This window comes from Oncorhynchus mykiss, chromosome 8 (genome assembly GCF_057628025.1).
Source record: "Oncorhynchus mykiss isolate SJ-2025 chromosome 8, ASM5762802v1, whole genome shotgun sequence".
NCBI lineage: Eukaryota > Metazoa > Chordata > Actinopteri > Salmoniformes > Salmonidae > Oncorhynchus > Oncorhynchus mykiss.
Genome location: NC_143029.1, coordinates 91,481,672 through 91,499,785, shown reverse-complemented (window position 1 = coordinate 91,499,785; position 18,114 = coordinate 91,481,672). Strand labels below are relative to the sequence as shown.

General features: G+C 44.0%; 1 protein-coding gene across 1 annotated transcript in view; it reads right to left on the bottom strand.

Moving 5' to 3' along the window:
- The window catches only part of zzz3 (zinc finger, ZZ-type containing 3), a 62,240-nt gene that overhangs the window by 38,530 nt on the left and 5,596 nt on the right, over nucleotides 1-18,114 (bottom strand). The window contains exon 2 of the mRNA XM_036986720.2: nucleotides 2,404-4,209. Within this exon, the coding sequence (XP_036842615.2) occupies nucleotides 2,404-4,145 (1,742 nt within the window). The 5' untranslated portion in view covers nucleotides 4,146-4,209. The remainder of the gene's footprint in view (nucleotides 1-2,403; nucleotides 4,210-18,114) is intronic.

Below are 18,114 nucleotides of genomic sequence, written 5' to 3'. Positions count from 1 at the left end.
CATAGACTTGTACAACCCTGCACCCATAGACTTGTACAACCCTGCACCCAAAGACCTGTACAACCCTGCACCCAAAGACCTGTACAACCCTGCACCCAAAGACCTGTACAACCCTGCACCCAAAGACCTTTACAATCCGGGACCCAAAGACCTTTTTACAGGTACTATGGAGTTGACCACAATCACTGCTGATTCTAAAGATGGGGTGTGAACCTCAGTTCCTGGAGGGACCGCGTGTCTGCTGGTTTCTGTGATTTCAATTTAATTGGTGTCAAATGAAGACCTAGTCAACCAGGTGAGGGGAGTTCCTAAATCAAGAAAGACCTAGACAACCAGGTGAGGGGAGTTCCTAACTAATCAATGAAGACACCCAGGTGAGGGGAGTTCCTAACTAATCAATGAAGACAACCAGGTGAGGGGAGTTCCTAACTAATCAATGAAGACACCCAGGTGAGGGGAGTTCCTAACTAATCAATGAAGACAACCAGGTGAGGGGAGTTCCTAACTAATCAATGAAGACAACCAGATGAGGGGAGTTCCTAACTAATCAATGAAGACAACCAGGTGAGGGGAGTTCCTAACTAATCAATGAAGACACCCAGGTGAGGGGAGTTCCTAACTAATCAATGAAGACAACCAGGTGAGGGGAGTTCCTAACTAATCAATGAAGACACCCAGGTGAGGGGAGTTCCTAACTAATCAATGAAGACAACCAGGTGAGGGGAGTTCCTAACTAATCAATGAAAACAACCAGATGAGGGGAGTTCCTAACTAATCAATGAAGACAACCAGATGAGGGGAGTTCCTAACTAATCAATGAAGACAACCAGGTGAGGGGAGTTCCTAACTAATCAATGAAGACACCCAGGTGAGGGGAGTTCCTAACTAATCAATGAAGACAACCAGGTGAGGGGAGTTCCTAACTAATCAATGAAGACACCCAGGTGAGGGGAGTTCCTAACTAATCAATGAAGACACCCAGGTGAGGGGAGTTCCTAACTAATCAATGAAGACAACCAGATGAGGGGAGTTCCTAACTAATCAATGAAGACAACCAGCTGAGGGGAGTTCCTAACTAATCAATGAAGACAACCAGCTGAGGGGAGTTCCTAACTAATCAATTACCTTAACTAATCAATCAAGTACAAAAGAAAAGCAATCTAGATATAATCCCATGAATTGAGTTTGTCAGTTGACAGGACTATAATCTAGATATAATCCCAGGAATTGAGATTGTCAGTTGACAGGACTATAATCTAGATATAATCCCAGGAATTGAGTTTGTCAGTTGATAGGACTATAATGTACAGTGGGGCAAAAAAGTATTTAGTCAGCCACCAATTGTGCAAGTTCTCCCACTTACAAAGATGGGAGAGGCCTGTACTTTTCATCATAGGTACACTTCAACTATGACAGACAAAACGAGGAAAAAAATCCAGAAAAATCACATTGTAGGATTTTTAATGAATTTATTTGCAAATGATGGTGGAAAATAAGTATTTGGTCACCCACAAACAAGCAAGATTTCTGGCTCTGACAGACCTGTAACTTCTTCTTTAAGAGGCTCCTATGTCCTCCACTCATTACCTGTATTAATCAACTCGTCGTGTTTGTAGGACAAAGAATGCTGAGTTGCATCCAAAGAACACCATACCTACTGTGAAGCATGGGGGTGGAAACATCATGCTTTGGGGCTGTTTTTCTGCAAAGGGACCAGGACGGCTGATCCGTGTAAAGGAAAGAATGAATGGGGCCATGTATCGTGAGATTTTGAGTGAAAGCCTCCTTCCATCAGCAAGGGCATTGAAGATGAAACGTGGCTGGGTCTTTCAGCATGACAATGATCCCAAACACACCGCCCGAGCAACGAAGGAGTGGCTTCATAAGAAGCATTTCAAGGTCTTGGAGTGGCCTAGCCAGTCTTCAGATCTCAACCATAGAAAATCTTTGGAGGGAGTTGAAAGTCCGTGTTTTCCAGCAACAGCCCCAAAACATCACTGCTCTAGAGGAGATCTGCATGGAGGAATAGGCCAAAATACCAGCAACAGTGTGTGAAAACCTTGTGAAGACTTACAGAAAACAACAAAGAGTATATAACAAAGTATTGAGATAAACTGTTGTTATTGACCAAATACTTATTTTCCACCATAATTTGCAAATAAATTCATTAAAAATCCAACAATGTGATTTTCTGGATTTTTATTTTTTTTTTGTCTATCATAGTTGAAGTGTACCTATGATGAAAATTACAGGCCTCTCTCATCTTTTTAAGTGGGAGAACTTGCACAATTGGTGGCTGACTAAATACTTTTTTGCCCCACTGTAGATATAATCTCAGGAATTGAGTTTGTCAATTGACAGGACAATAATCTAGATATAATCACAGGAACTCCCACTACGCACTCTTTGTTGTGTTTGAGCACCAGGTGGTCCGACTCAAAGTAATACACATCTGGTTCCTCTTCGTCCTCCACCTGCTTCTCCTCCTCCTGCTGCTGGCTTCCTCCTACCGGAACCTCCTTACTGGCTGCCCGGGCGCCTTCTCGGAGCTCCCCGTAGTCCCGACCGTCCCCTACTACCCTGTCCTTGTCATCCCCACCGGCTCCCTGCTCCATGGGAACCGACAGAAGAGATGGGAGAGACCCTCCCCTGGCCTGGGTGCTGGAGGGACCTGAAGAAGGGGTAGAAGTAGCCAGAGTAGCGTCCAGATCCAGCCTCCGACAGGCCCCCTCTCTCAGAGGGCCGTTGTCCCGAAGAGGGTCTCTGGGAGGGGAGCAGGGTTTGGGGGACGAGGGGGCCCCAGCTCTCCGGGGCGAAGTCCTCAGGGTGTATTGGTGTTCGTGGGGTTGGGTGAAGGACGGGGGCGAAGTGCCGGAGACAGAAGGGGTCTCTGAGTGGGTCTGGGGGGCTAGCAAAGGCATGGTGGATTCTCCTGAGTTGTTGATGTTGTTGTTTGTGATGTTGTGGTTTACGTTGATGATACTGGTGGCAACAGCATCCTGCACCAGTGGCCAACCATTACTTCTCCCGTTGGTACTCTCCTCCTCCTCCTCTTCCTCTTCCTCCTCCTCGGTCGCTGTCACTTCCTCCTCCTGACACACCGAGTCCCCCACTACATCCAACTCCACTTCCTCCTCCCTGACTGACAGGTGTGGGGTGGAGGAGTCCTCTTCAAAGGAGGCCAGAGGAGGAGCAGAATACTCCCCAGAGTCCCTAACCTCCTCCTCCTGCACAGGATCACAGTTTCTACAAGGCACTATGGGGTCTGGGGGCGAGGGGCAGGGCGCCCCCATCTGGCCGCCGTTCAGCAGTGCGGGACTGGGACCTGGGCAGCTGGTGTTAACGGCAGCGCTGGCACCCGGGGGGATTGTCTGAGCGTCAAAGCTACTGCTGGTCTGTCCCAGCCCAGTAGAGGATTTATGGGAGTTTGAGTTCTGGGGCGGAACAGGGGGATTATGGGAAGTGGAGTTCAGGGGCTGCTGAGCATGGCCGTCGCTCTCAATATGGCCGCCGCTGTCCTCCTCCTCCTCCTCCTCCTCACCTTCCTCTTTGTTGAGGTTCTGTGGAGAAGAGGAAGAGGGTGCGGTGCAGATTAGGTTGAGCGGGTCACCCTCTTCACTGTTCTCCTTGACAGTCGCTGGGGGGGTGCAGGAGGATGGGGGGATGTCAGGTTTGGCGGGTGCAGAAGAGGGGTCGTCCTCGGGGCCCTGCGACTCCCCGTGACGGGAACACCGTTTGGCCCTTTTGAGGAGCAGAGAAGCATCTCTCCCACCAGCCCCCGACGTCTCCTTCCCCCTCCCCTCACAGTTCTCAGCCTGGTCCAAACCCCCACACCCATCACTCTCTCTCTCTGAGCAGGACAGTCCCCTCTTCCTGGGGCTCGGCCATGTCTCCCTGTCCACTGGGGAGGCCTTGTGGTGGGTTACCTTTCCCTGGTGACCCCCAGGCTTCTCTGAGCTCCCAGCCTGGGCGTCCTGTCTCTTCTTGGGGGAGCGGGGAGCCCTGCTGCCGGGGAGCGGTGACCCCTGAACCTCCTCCGGCTGGGCGATGCTGCGGTTCCTGAGGGTTCGGCCACAGAAGTTCTCGTCCAATCCATTGAGCCCGACTGATGACCTTGTGACGCGTGAGGAACGTGACGTGGCCATGCTACGGAGGCGGACTACTGACGTCTCATTGTGCTGCTCAGTCACCTGCTGCAGAATGGGGTACCTGGAGGAGACAGAGGGGTTATAAGGCTTTGTAAAGCGAGGATACATAAGGCTTCATAATGGATACATTAGACTTCATAAAGGCTACATTAGGCTTCATAAGGGATACATAAGGCTTCACATTATTCACCTAGGCTCGTACAGGAAACTGACTTAAGAGAGTAGCATCTTCATATGCAAAACACACAGCACCTCCTGTAGGGAAATCCTGCTTCTATGTCGACAATGAGGCTAATGAACCAATCAGACTGAGTGTTGGGAAATTCTGACGGGCTGACAGGATCTTTCATCTAGTGCTGGATCAAAAGAAAGGCTGGACTTTTCAAAACATCAGCCCGGCTTTGATGCTCCGGCTGTGTGTTCTGTGTCTGTCTCCATCACAAATGGAACCCTATTCACTATGTAGTGCCCTCTTTTACATTTGTAAAAAGGGCCATCGGGCTCTGGTCTAAAGTAGTGCACTATGTAGGGAATAGTGTTCCATAGGGCTCTGGTCTAAAGTAGCGCACTATATGGGGAACAGGGTCCCATAGGACTCTGGTCTAAAGTAGTGCACTATGTAGGGAATAGGGTGGAATTTGGGACAACCCTAATCTCTGGTCAAGACCTGGGATTCGCATAGTACCCTGAATAAAAATATTAACAATTTCCAAGAGAAAACCATTGAATTACATAGTCATTTAATAGTGCAAAATATATACATACACATTTTATATAGAAATTCTAATAGTTCGCCTAATTTCAGTTTGTGACAAAACAAGCAATGCTGAGAATCATTGAACCATTTAAACCAGCGAGAATCATTTAAACCATAGAGAATCATTGAATCATTTAAACCACTGAGAACCATTTAAACCACTGAGAATCATTTAAACCACTGAGAATCATTGAACCATTTAAACCACTGAGAATCATTGAATCATTTAAACCACTGAGAATCATTTAAACCAACCATTTAAACCATAGAGAGAATCATTTAAACCAACCATTTAAACCATAGAGAGAATCATTGAACCATCTAAACCACTGAGAATCATTGAACCATTTAAACCACTGAGAATCATTGAACCATTTAAACCACTGAGAATCATTGAACCATTTAAACCACTGAGAATCATTGAACCATTTAAACCACTGAGAATCATTGAACCATTTAAACCACTGAGAATTATTGAACCATCTAAACCACTGAGAATCATTGCACCATCTAAACCACTGAGAATCATTGCACCATTTAAACCAGAGAATCATTGCACCATCTAAACCACTGAGAATCATTGAACCATTTAAACCACTGAGAATCATTGAACCATTTAAACCACTGAGAATCATTGAACCATTTAAACCATAGAGAGAATCATTGAACCATCTAAACCACTGAGAATCATTGAACCATTTAAACCATAGAGAATCATTGAACCATTTAAACCACTGAGAATCATTGAACCATTTAAACCATAGAGAGAATCATTGAACCATTTAAACCACTGAGAATCATTGAACCATTTAAACCACTGAGAATCATTGAACCATTTAAACCATAGAGAGAATCATTGAACCATCTAAACCACTGAGAATCATTGAACCATTTAAACCACTGAGAATCATTGCACCATCTAAACCACTGAGAATCATTGAACCATCTAAACCACTGAGAATCATTGCACCATCTAAACCACTGAGAATCATTGAACCATCTAAACCACTGAGAATCATTGCACCATCTAAACCACTGAGAATCATTGAACCATTTAAACCATAGAGAGAATCATTGAACCATCTAAACCACTGAGAATCATTGAACCATTTAAACCACTGAGAATCATTGCACCATCTAAACCACTGAGAATCATTGAACCATCTAAACCACTGAGAATCATTGCACCATCTAAACCACTGAGAATCATTGAACCATTTAAACCACTGAGAATCATTGCACCATCTAAACCACTGAGAATCATTGCACCATTTAAACCACTGAGAATCATTGCACCATCTAAACCACTGAGAATCATTGAACCATTTAAACCACTGAGAATCATTGCACCATCTAAACCACTGAGAATCATTGCACCATCTAAACCACTGAGAATCATTGAACCATCTAAACCACTGAGAATCATTGTACCATCTAAACCACTGAGAACCATTGTACCATCTAAACCACTAAGAACCATTGAACCATTTAAACCATAGAGAGAATCATTGAACCATTTAAACCACTGAGAATCATTGAACCATTTAAACCACTGAGAATCATTGAACCATTTAAACCACTGAGAATCATTGAACCATTTAAACCACTGAGAATCATTGAACCATTTAAACCACAGAGAATCATTGAACCATTTAAACCACTGAGAATCATTGAACCATTTAAACCACTGAGAATCATTGAATCATCTAAACCATAGAGAGAATCATTGAACCATTTAAACAATAGAGAATCATTGAATCATCTAAACCACTGAGAACCATTGAACCATCTAAACCACAGAGAATCATTGAACCATCTAAACCACAGAGAATCATTGAACCATCTAAACCACTGAGAATCATTGAACCATCTAAACTACAGAGAATCATTGAACCATCTAAACCACTGAGAATCATTGAACCATTTAAACCATAGAGAGAATCATTGAACCATCTAAACCACTGAGAATCATTGAACCATCTAAACTACAGAGAATCATTGAACCATCTAAACCACTGAGAATCATTGAACCATTTAAACCATAGAGAGAATCATTGAACCATCTAAACCACTGAGAATCATTGAACCATTTAAATCATAGAGAGAATCATTGAATCATCTAAACCACTGAGAATCATTGAACCATTTAAACCACTGAGAATCATTGAACCATTTAAACCATAGAGAGAATCTATGACCACAAATAGTATTTTCCGCTGTTTGAAGCTGGTGTACAAAACCTAAAGTAAAAGACACAAACTAAACTTAAGAACGGGACTACAACAGGTTTAAAAATATAAAAATAACATTTCTATGTGAATTTGGTCGGGTCGCCCAAAAAGTTACACATTGTCATTTATTAGACAAAACCATAGAATTACATGTAGTAATTTAATTGACAAAACCATAGAATTACATGTAGTAATTTAATAGGATCTCTCCTCCCTTGAGGCAGTGTTAGATTATAATTTACACTAAATCCTCCCTTGAGGCAGTGTTAGATTATAATATACACTAAATCCTCCCTTGAGGCAGTGTTAGATTATAATATACACTAAATCCTCCCTTGAGGCAGTGTTAGATTATAATATACACTAAATCCTCCCTTGAGGCAGTGTTAGATTATAATATACACTAAATCCTCCCTTGAGGCAGTGTTAGATTATAATATACACTAAATCCTCCCTTGATGCAGTGTTAGATTATAATTTACACTAAATCCTCCCTTGAGGCAGTGTTGGATTATAATTTACACTAAATCCTCCCTTGAGGCAGTGTTAGATTATAATTTACACTAAATCCTCTCTTGAGGCAGTGTTAGATTATAATATACACTAAATCCTCCCTTGAGGCAGTGTTAGATTATAATTTACACTAAATCCTCCCTTGAGGCAGTGTTGGATTATAATTTACACTAAATCCTCCCTTGAGGCAGTGTTAGATTATAATTTACACTAAATCCTCCCTTGAGGCAGTGTTAGATTATAATATACACTAAATCCTCCCTTGAGGCAGTGTTGGATTATAATTTACACAAAATCCTCCCTTGAGGCAGTGTTAGATTATAATATACACTAAATCCTCCCTTGAGGCAGTGTTGGATTATAATTTACACTAAATCCTCCCTTGAGGCAGTGTTAGATTATAATATACACTAAATCCTCCCTTGAGGCAGTGTTGGATTATAATTTACACTTAACAAAAATATAAAACGCAACAAGCAACAATTTCAAGGATTTTACTGAGTTACAGTTCATTTAATGAAAATCAGTCAATTTAAATAAATAAATGAAGCCCTAAAATATGGATGTCACATGACTAGAATACAGATATGCAAATGCTGTTCAAAAGACACCTTAAGAAAAGAGGTAGGGACGTGAGTAGGGAAAACCAGTCAGTATCTGGTGTGACCACCATTTGCCTCATGCAGCGCGACACATCTCCTTCACACATACAGTGCATTCAGGAAGTATTTACACCCCTTGATGTTTTCCACATTTAGTTACAAATATGTTTTTCCCCTCATCAATCTACAAACAGTACCCCATGACAAAGAAAAAAAACAGTTTTGTTCATTTTTACAAATTTGTTAAGATAAAATTTAACTATCACATTTACATAAGTATTCAGACCCTTTTACTCAGCACTTTTGTTGAAGCACTTTTGGCAGCGATTACAGCCTCAAGTCTTCTTGGGTATGACGCTACAAGCTTGGCACACGTGTACTTGAGGAGTTTCTCCCATTCTTCTCTGCAGATCCTCTGTCAGGTTGGATGGGGAGTCACTGCACAGCTATTTTCAGGTCTCTCGAGAGATGTTCGATCAGGCTCAAGTGCTGTGTCTGGCTGGGCCACTCAAGGACATTCAAAGACTTGTCACGAAGCCACTCCTGTGTCATCTTGGCTGTATGTTTAGGGTTGCTGTCCTGTTGGAAGGTGAACCTTCGCCCCAGTCTGAGGTCCTGAGCACTCTGGAGCAGGTTTTCAGCACTAATCTCTCTGTACTTCACTCCGTTCATCTTTCCCTCGATCCTGACTAGTCTCCCAGTCCCTGAAAGACATCCCCACAGCATGATGCTGCCACCACCATGCTTCACTGTAAGGATGGCGCCAGGTTTCCTCCAGACGTAACGCTTGGCATTTAGGCCAAAGAGTTCGATCTCAGTTTTATTAGACCAGAGAATCTTGTTTCTTGTGGTCTGAGAGTCCTTTAGGTGCCTTCTGGCAAACTCCAAGTGGGCTTTCATGTGCTTTTTACTGAGGAGTGGCTTCTGGAATGTTCTCTTTTCTCCACAGAGGGACTCTGGAGCTTTATCTGAGTGAACATTGGGTTATTGGTCACCTCCCTGACCAAGGCCCTTCTTCCCCGATTGTTCAGTTTGGCCGGACGTCCAGCTCTATGAAGAGTCTTGGTGGATCCAAACATCATCTATTTAAGAATGATGGAGGCCTCTGTGTTCTTGGGGACCTTCAATGCTGCAGAAATGTTTTGGTACCTTTCCCCAGATCTGTGCCTCAACACAATCCTGTCTCTGAGCTCTACGGACAATTCCTTCGACCTCATGGCTTGGTTTTTGCTCTGACATGCACTGTCAACTGTGGGACCTTATATAGACAGGTGTGTGCCTTTCCAAATCATGTCCAATCAATTGAATTTACCACAGGTGGACTCCAATCAAGTTGTAGTAACATCTCAAGGATGATCACTGGAAACAGGATGCACCTGAGCTCAATTTCGAGTCTCATAGCAAAGGGTCTGAATACTTATGTAAATAAGTTATTTAAGTTGATTTTATTTTTTTGTAAACATTTCTAAAAACGTGTTTTCACTTTGTCATTATGGGGAATTGTGATGTCATTATGGGGCATTGTGATGTCATTATGGGGAATTGTGTGTAGATTGATGAAGATTTTTTAAAATAAGGCTGTAAAAAATGTGGAAAAAGTCAAGGGGTCTGAATACTTTTCGAAGCACTGTAGTTGATCAGGCTTGGCTTATAATTGTGGCCTGTGGAATGTTGTCCCACTCCACTTCAATGGCTGCTGGATATTGGCGGGAACTGGAAAATGCTGTTGTACAAGTCGATCCACAGCATCCCAAACATGCTCAATGTGTGATATGTCTGGTGAGTATTCAGGCCATGGAAGAACTGGGACATTTTCAGCTTCCAGGAATTGTGTACAGATCCTCGTGACATGGGGCTGTGCATTATCATACTGAAACATGAGGTGATGGCTGTGGATGAATGGCACGACAATGGGCCTCAGGATCTCGTTACGGTATCTCTGTGCATTCAAATTGTCATCAATAAAATGCAATACCATAACCCCACCATGGGGCACTCTGTTCACCACGTTGAAGTCGGCAAACTGCTAATCCACAAGAAGCCATACACGTTCTCAACCTTCTGCCCGGTACAGTTGAAACCAGGATTCCTCCGTGAAAAGCACCCTTCTGCAGCGTGCCAGCGTCCATCGAAGGCCCAATGAAGGCAGCTACGACGCAGAACTGCAGTCAGGTCAAGACCTTGGTGAGGACAACACAGATGCAGATGAGTTTCCCGAGAAGTTTTATGCAGAAATGATTTAGGTTGTGCAAACCAACAGTTTCATCAGCTGTCTGGGTGGCTGGTCTCAGACCATCCCAATTTCATCAGCTGTCTGGGAGGCTGGTCTCAGACCATCCCACAGTTTCATCAGCTGTCTGGGTGGCTGGTCTCAGACCATCCCACAGTTTCATCAGCTGTCTGGGTGGCTGGTCTCAGACCATCCCAGTTTCATCAGCTGTCTGGGAGGCTGGTCTCAGAAGATCCCACAGTTTCATCAGCTGTCTGGGTGGCTGGTCTCAGACCATCCCACAGTTTCATCAGCTGTCTGGGAGGCTGGTCTCAGAAGATCCCACAGTTTCATCAGCTGTCTGGGTGGCTGGTCTCAGACCATCCCACAGTTTCATCAGCTGTCTGGGTGGCTGGTCTCAGACCAATCCACAGTTTCATCAGCTGTCTGGGTGGCTGGTCTCAGACCATCCCACAGTTTCATCAGCTGTCCAGGTGGCTGGTCTCAGATGATCCCACAATTTCATCAGCTGTCTGGGAGGCTGGTCTCAGATGCTCCCGCAGGTGAAGAAGCAGGAAGTGGAGGTCCTGGACTGGAGTGGTGACATGTAATCTGTGGATGTGAGGCCGGTTTAAAACGACGATGGAGGCGGCTTATGGTAGATAAACTAACATTCAATTGTCTGGCAATAGGGCCTCATAGTACCCTCTGGTGGACATTCCTGCAGTCAGCATGCCAACTGAACACTCCCTTAAAACTCGAGACATCTATGGTGTTGTGTGACAAAACTGCACATTTTAGAGTGGCCTTTTATGGTCCCCAGCACAATGTGCACCTGTGTAATGATCATGCTGTTTAATCAGCTTCTTGATAATCCATCCTCCTTACAGGTGTGGCATATCTTGGCAGAGAAATGCTCACTAACAGGGATGTAAACAAATTTGTGCACAGAATTGAGAAAAATCATATTTTTGTCTGTAACATTTCTGGGACCTTTTATTTCAGCTCATGTAACACAAGACCAGCACTTGTCATGTTGCGTTTATATTTTTTGTTCAGTGTAACTTTGTTTGCCTAGACAATAATTAACAGATTGGTGTAATCTGGTGTGCAGTGCTAGGGCAAACACTCAGATGTGCACCCCTGTGAGTCCCCAGAACTAGGACAAGACAAATAAGGCTTTGTTTGACAGGGAGATGTAGACCGGTATTAAGGGATCTCTAACTACGGCCACTTTCCTCCTGCCCAACAAAACGGATGTTTGTCCGACCTTCTGATTGCAGATCTTATCAGAGATACCAGAGTGTAAAGACTGGTCTGAGGCGGTGATGAAAGGACTAACTGGTGGGCTGGAACTGGTGGGCTGTAACTGAACTAAACGACTATCGCCCCGTAGCACTCACTTCCGTCATCATGAAGTGCTTTGAGAGACTAGTCAAGGACCATATCACCTCCACCCTACCTGACACCCTAGGACCACTCCAATTTGCTTACCGCCCCAATAGATCCACAGACGATGCAATCGCCATCACTCTGCACACTGCCCTACCCCATCTGGACAAGAGGAATACCTATGTAAGTATGCTGTTCATTGACTACAGCTCAGCATTCAACACCCTAGTAACCTCCAAGCTCATCATTAAGCTCGAGACCCTGGGTCTGAACCCCACCCTGTGCAACTGGGTCCTGGACTTCATGACGGGCCAACCCCCAGGTGGTGAAGGTAGGAAACATCTCCACCCCGCTGATCCTCAACACTGGGGCCCCACAAGGGTGCATTCTGAGCCCTCTCCTGTACTCCCTGTTCACCCACGACTGCGTGGCCAAGCACGCCTCCAACTCAAATCATCAAGTTCGCAGACGACACTACAGTGAGATGCTCGATTACCAACAACGACGAGACGGCCTACAGGGAGGAGGTGAGGGCCCTCGGAGTGTGGTGTCAGGAAAATAACCTCACACTCAACGTCAACAAAACAAAGGAGATGATTGTGGACTTCAGGAAACAGGACAGTAGTGGAGAAGGTGGAAAGTTAAGTTCCTCGGCGTACACATCAACGACAAACTGAATTTGTCCACCCACACAGACAGCGTGAGGAAGAAGGCGCAAACCATGTGCATGTGACCAATAACATCTGCTAACCATGTGACCAATAACATCTGCTAACCATGTGACCAATAACATCTGCTAACCATGTGACCAATAACATCTGCTAACCATGTGACCATTAACATCTGCTAACCATGTGACCAATAACATCTACTAACCATGTGACCAATAACATCTGCTAACCATGTGACCAATAACATCTGCTAACCGTGTGACCAACAACATCTGCTAACCGTGTGTATGTGACCAATAACATCTGCTAACCGTGTGTATGTGACCAATAACATCTGCTAACCATGTGACCAATAACATCTGCTGACCATGTGACCTATAACATCTGCTAACCATGTGACCAACAACATCTGCTAACCGTGTGTATGTGACCAATAACATCTGCTAACCGTGTGTACGTGACCAATAACATCTGCTAACCATGTGTATCTGACCAATAACATCTGCTAACCATGTGACCAATAACACCTGCTACCCATGTGACCAATAACACCTGCTACCCATGTGACCAATAACACCTGCTACCCATGTGACCAATAACACCTGCTACCCATGTGACCAATAACACCTGCTAACCATGTGACCAATAACATCTACTAACCATGTGTATGTGACCAATAACATCTGCCAACCATGTGACCAATAACATCTACTAACCATGTGACCAATAACATCTGCTAACCATGTGACCAATAACACCTGCTACCCATGTGACCAATAACACCTGCTACCCATGTGACCAATAACATCTGCTAACCATGTGTATGTGACCAATAACATCTGCTAACCATGTGTATGTGACCAATAACATCTGCTAACCATGTGTATGTGACCAATAACATCTGCCAACCATGTGACCAATAACATCTACTAACCATGTGACCATTAACATCTGCTAACCATGTGACCATTAACATATGCTAACCATGTGACCAATAACATCTGCTAACCATGTGACCATTAACATCTGCTAACCATGTGACCATTAACATATGCTAACCATGTGACCAATAACATCTGCTAACCATGTGACCATTAACATCTGCTAACCATGTGACCAATAACATCTGCTAACCATGTGACCAATAACATCTGCTAACCATGTGACCAATAACATCTGCTAACTATGTGTATGTGACCATTACCATCTACTAACCATGTGTATGGGACCATTACCATCTACTAACCATGTGTATGTGACCAATAACATCTGCTAACCATGTGTATGTGACCAATAACATCTGCCAACCATGTGACCAATAACATCTACTAACCATGTGACCATTAACATCTGCTAACCATGTGACCATTAACATATGCTAACCATGTGACCAATAACATCTACTAACCATGTGACCATTAACATCTGCTAACCATGTGACCATTAACATATGCTAACCATGTGACCAATAACATCTGCTAACCATGTGACCATTAACATCTGCTAACCATGTGACCAATAACATCTGCTAACCATGTGACCAATAACATCTGCTAACCATGTGACCAATAACATCTGCTAACTATGTGTATGTGACCATTACCATCTACTAACCATGTGTATGGGACCATTACCATCTACTAACCATGTGTATGGGACCAATAACATCTGCTAACCATGTGTATGGGACTATTACCATCTACTAATCATGTGTATGGGACCATTAACATCTGCTAACTATGTATGTGACCATTACCATCTGCTAACCATGTGTATGGGACCAATACCATCTGCTAACTATGTGTATGGGACCATTACCATCCGCTAACTATGTGTATGGGACCATTACCATCTACTAACCATTACCATCTGCTAACCATGTGTATGGGACCATTACCATCTGCTAACTATGTATATGGGACCAATACCATCTGCTAACTATGTGTATGGGACCAATACCATCTGCTAACTATGTGTATGGGACCAATACCATCTACTAACCATGTGACCAATACCATCTGCTAACTATGTGTATGGGACCAATACCATCTGCTAACTATGTGTATGGGACCAATACCATCTGCTAACTATGTGTATGGGACCAATACCATCTGCTAACTATGTGTATGGGACCAATACCATCCACTAACTATGTGTATGGGACCAATACCATCTGCTAACCATGTGTATGGGACCATTACCATCTGCTAACTATGTGTATGGGACCAATACCATCTGCTAACTACGTGTATGGGACCAATACCATCTACTAACCATGTGACCAATACCATCTGCTAACTATGTGTATGGGACCATTACCATCCACTAACTATGTGTATGGGACCAATACCATCTACTAATCATGTGTATGGGACCATTAACATCTGCTAACTATGTATGTGACCATTACCATCTGCTAACCATGTGTATGGGACCAATACCATCTGCTAACTATGTGTATGGGACCATTACCATCCGCTAACTATGTGTATGGGACCATTACCATCTACTAACCATTACCATCTGCTAACCATGTGTATGGGACCATTACCATCTGCTAACTATGTATATGGGACCATTACCATCTGCTAACTATGTGTATGGGACCAATACCATCTGCTAACCATGTGTATGGGACCAATAACATCTGATTTGATTACTGACATATCAGTGGCGCCGTGTTTTAGTATTTCGCTTGACGAAAGCGCTGATGTAAGTGATAGTGGGTCCGCTTCCCTCAAAACGAGTCGTTCAGAGACAAACTTTTATGTTTACTGCCCCTTCAGGGACCAACACGAGGAGAGGATATTCTGAAAGCCCTCGTTAAATTTTTTACTGATAATATTACTGACCGATCAAATCCGGCATCTGTGTGCACTGAGGACGCCCCAAACACGAGAGGGAAGGACTCATAGGCCTGATGAGAAAGAGAGAGCCTATTCCCCAAATGTGTTACATTTCTTTGTATCATTCATCAGGAAGCACTTGTAGCTAAACTCAAAGACTTACAGAATGTGATGCAGCAAGTCGTGCGTGTGGTGAACATTATTATTGCGAGGGCACTGAATCACCGGCCATTCCGCCAGATGCAGGAAGACTACCAGACAGAATACGGCGACTTGATATTTCACGATGTGAGATTTCTCTCTCTCCTTCACGGCCAGGGGAGAGAGAGGAGCCAGAGCTGGCTGATCCACAGGCAGGGGAGAGAGAGGAGCCAGAGCTGGAGGAGGGAGAGAGAGGAGCCAGAGCTGGCTGATCCACAGGCAGGGGAGAGAGAGGAGCCAGAGCTGGAGGAGGGAGAGAGAGGAGCCAGAGCTGGAGGATTCACAGCCAGGGGAGAGAGAGGAGCCAGAGCTGGCTGATCCACAGGCAGATGAGAGAGAGGAGTCAGAGCTGGAGGATTCACAGTCAGGGGAGAGAGAGGAGTCAGAGCTGGAGGATTCACAGCCAGGGGAGAGAGAGGAGTCAGAGCTGGAGGATTCACAGTCAGGGGAGAGAGGAGTCAGAGCTGGAGGATTCACAGTCAGGGGAGAGAGAGGAGTCAGAGCTGGAGGATTCACAGTCAGGGGAGAGAGAGGAGTCAGAGCTGGAGGATTCACAGTCAGGGGAGAGAGAGGAGTCAGAGCTGGAGGATTCACAGTGGATATTAAAGCTGGCTTTTTAAACTAACATCAACTGCCACCTGAACACGGGGAATCTCCAGCTCCAAGGGAACGATAAAACCCCAGGAAAAATGCTGCCTGTGGTCACAGCATTTCAAAATAAAAACCACCACACTGTTTATACCTGACAGTTTGTTAATTTACCAACACTCAGAGCAGCCAACCCAGTCATACTGCAACGTTTTAGCTATGATGCATTTGTGTGTTGGAAGAGTTGAAGTTGGACTTCAATGAGAACCCCTATCATGTGCCAGTGTCATCTCTGACCCCCCCAGTCATCACAGCCCTCTGTCCTGACCGTGCTGGAATAGAGTGAGATAGTGGCATCTCTGACCCCCCCAGTCATCACAGCCCTCTGTCCTGACCGTGCTGGACTAGACAGTGAGATAGTGTCATCTCTGACCCCCCAGTCATCACAGCCCTCTGTCCTGACCGTGCTGGAATAGACAGTGAGATAGTGGAGCTGCAGGCAAATTGCAAGGTGAACTAAGATCAGGTGTTACCCATTTCTGGGGCCTTGTGTCAGACACAGAGTATCCACTTCTTAAGCAGTGTGTGCAAAAGGTGACATTTTTTGTCAGGACTTATTCATGTGAAACAACTGTCACAACGTGGCCCTTTTGGGTGTATATCACCCCCCCCCCCCCTCCCCTCCCCTCTCTCCCAAAACAGGTTTTATTACCTCAGGTCATAAATACCATGTAGAAATGTTGGGTTTGACAGGTTAGAGGGGAAAGAAACCTCAGAGAACAAAGAGCCAAAACTGCCAATCCCCAAAATTAGAGAATTAAACAATATTTATATTTTTGAGAATGTGGGAATGGTCTGTGGGTTTTTAAAAACCAATCCTGTCGCAGTTGTTTTATTTTGTGACAGTAGAACAAGATAACGATATCTCTGGAAGGGTACATTCCCCAGTTATTCGTTTTCTACCTGAATGTTAGGTAAAATATATGATTGAATTTGAAACTATTTGTGAGAAGATGTAATGTTGACCTTCTAAACGAGATACTTGTTCAGGTATAAAAGTTAACTAGGCGGTGGCCACACTCACGTGAGCCAAGACATCACATTAGGCGTCATGGAACGCCCTTTTCTCAGAAATGTATAAAACCCACTTCCTAGAAAATGTACATATAGTCAGAGAATGCCGAGTTGAAATGACTACAACTCTATAAAACTAAAGAACAATTATTCACACTGCAGCTGTTTAAATAGTTTAGTCTGGTAAACGCATCCGATCTACGAACACGTCTGAACTTTCATCTGGACCTAGTGCTCGCGCCTCGTGAGTTTGGATTGTGTACTAAACGCGCAAACACAAAAAGGAGGTATTTGGACGTAAAATGATGGACTTTATCGAACAAATCAAACATTTATTATGGAACTGGGATTCCTGGGAGTGCATTCTGATGAAGATCATCAAAGGTAAGTGAATATTTATAATGCTATTTCTGACTTCTTGACTCCACAACATGGCAGATATATGTATGGCTTGTTTTGGTCTCAGAGCTGTACTCAGATTATTGCATGGTGTGCTTTTTCCATAAAGTTAAAAAAAAAATCTGACACAGCGGTTGCATTAAGGAGAAGTGGATCTAAAATTCTATGCATAACAGTTGTATCTTTTAGCAACGTTATTATGAGTGTTTCTGTAAATTGATGTGGCTCTCTGCAAAATCACTGGATGTTTTGGAACTACTGAACATAACGCGCAAAAGTAAACTGAGATTTTTGGATATAAATATGATCTGTATCGAACAAAACATACATGTATTGTGTAACATGAAGTCCTATGAGTGTCATCTGATGAAGATCATCAAAAGGTTAGTGATTCATTTTCTCTATATTTCTGCTTTTTGTGACTCCTATCTTTGGCTGGAAAAATGGCTGTATTGTTTTCTGTGACTTGGTGCTGACCTAACA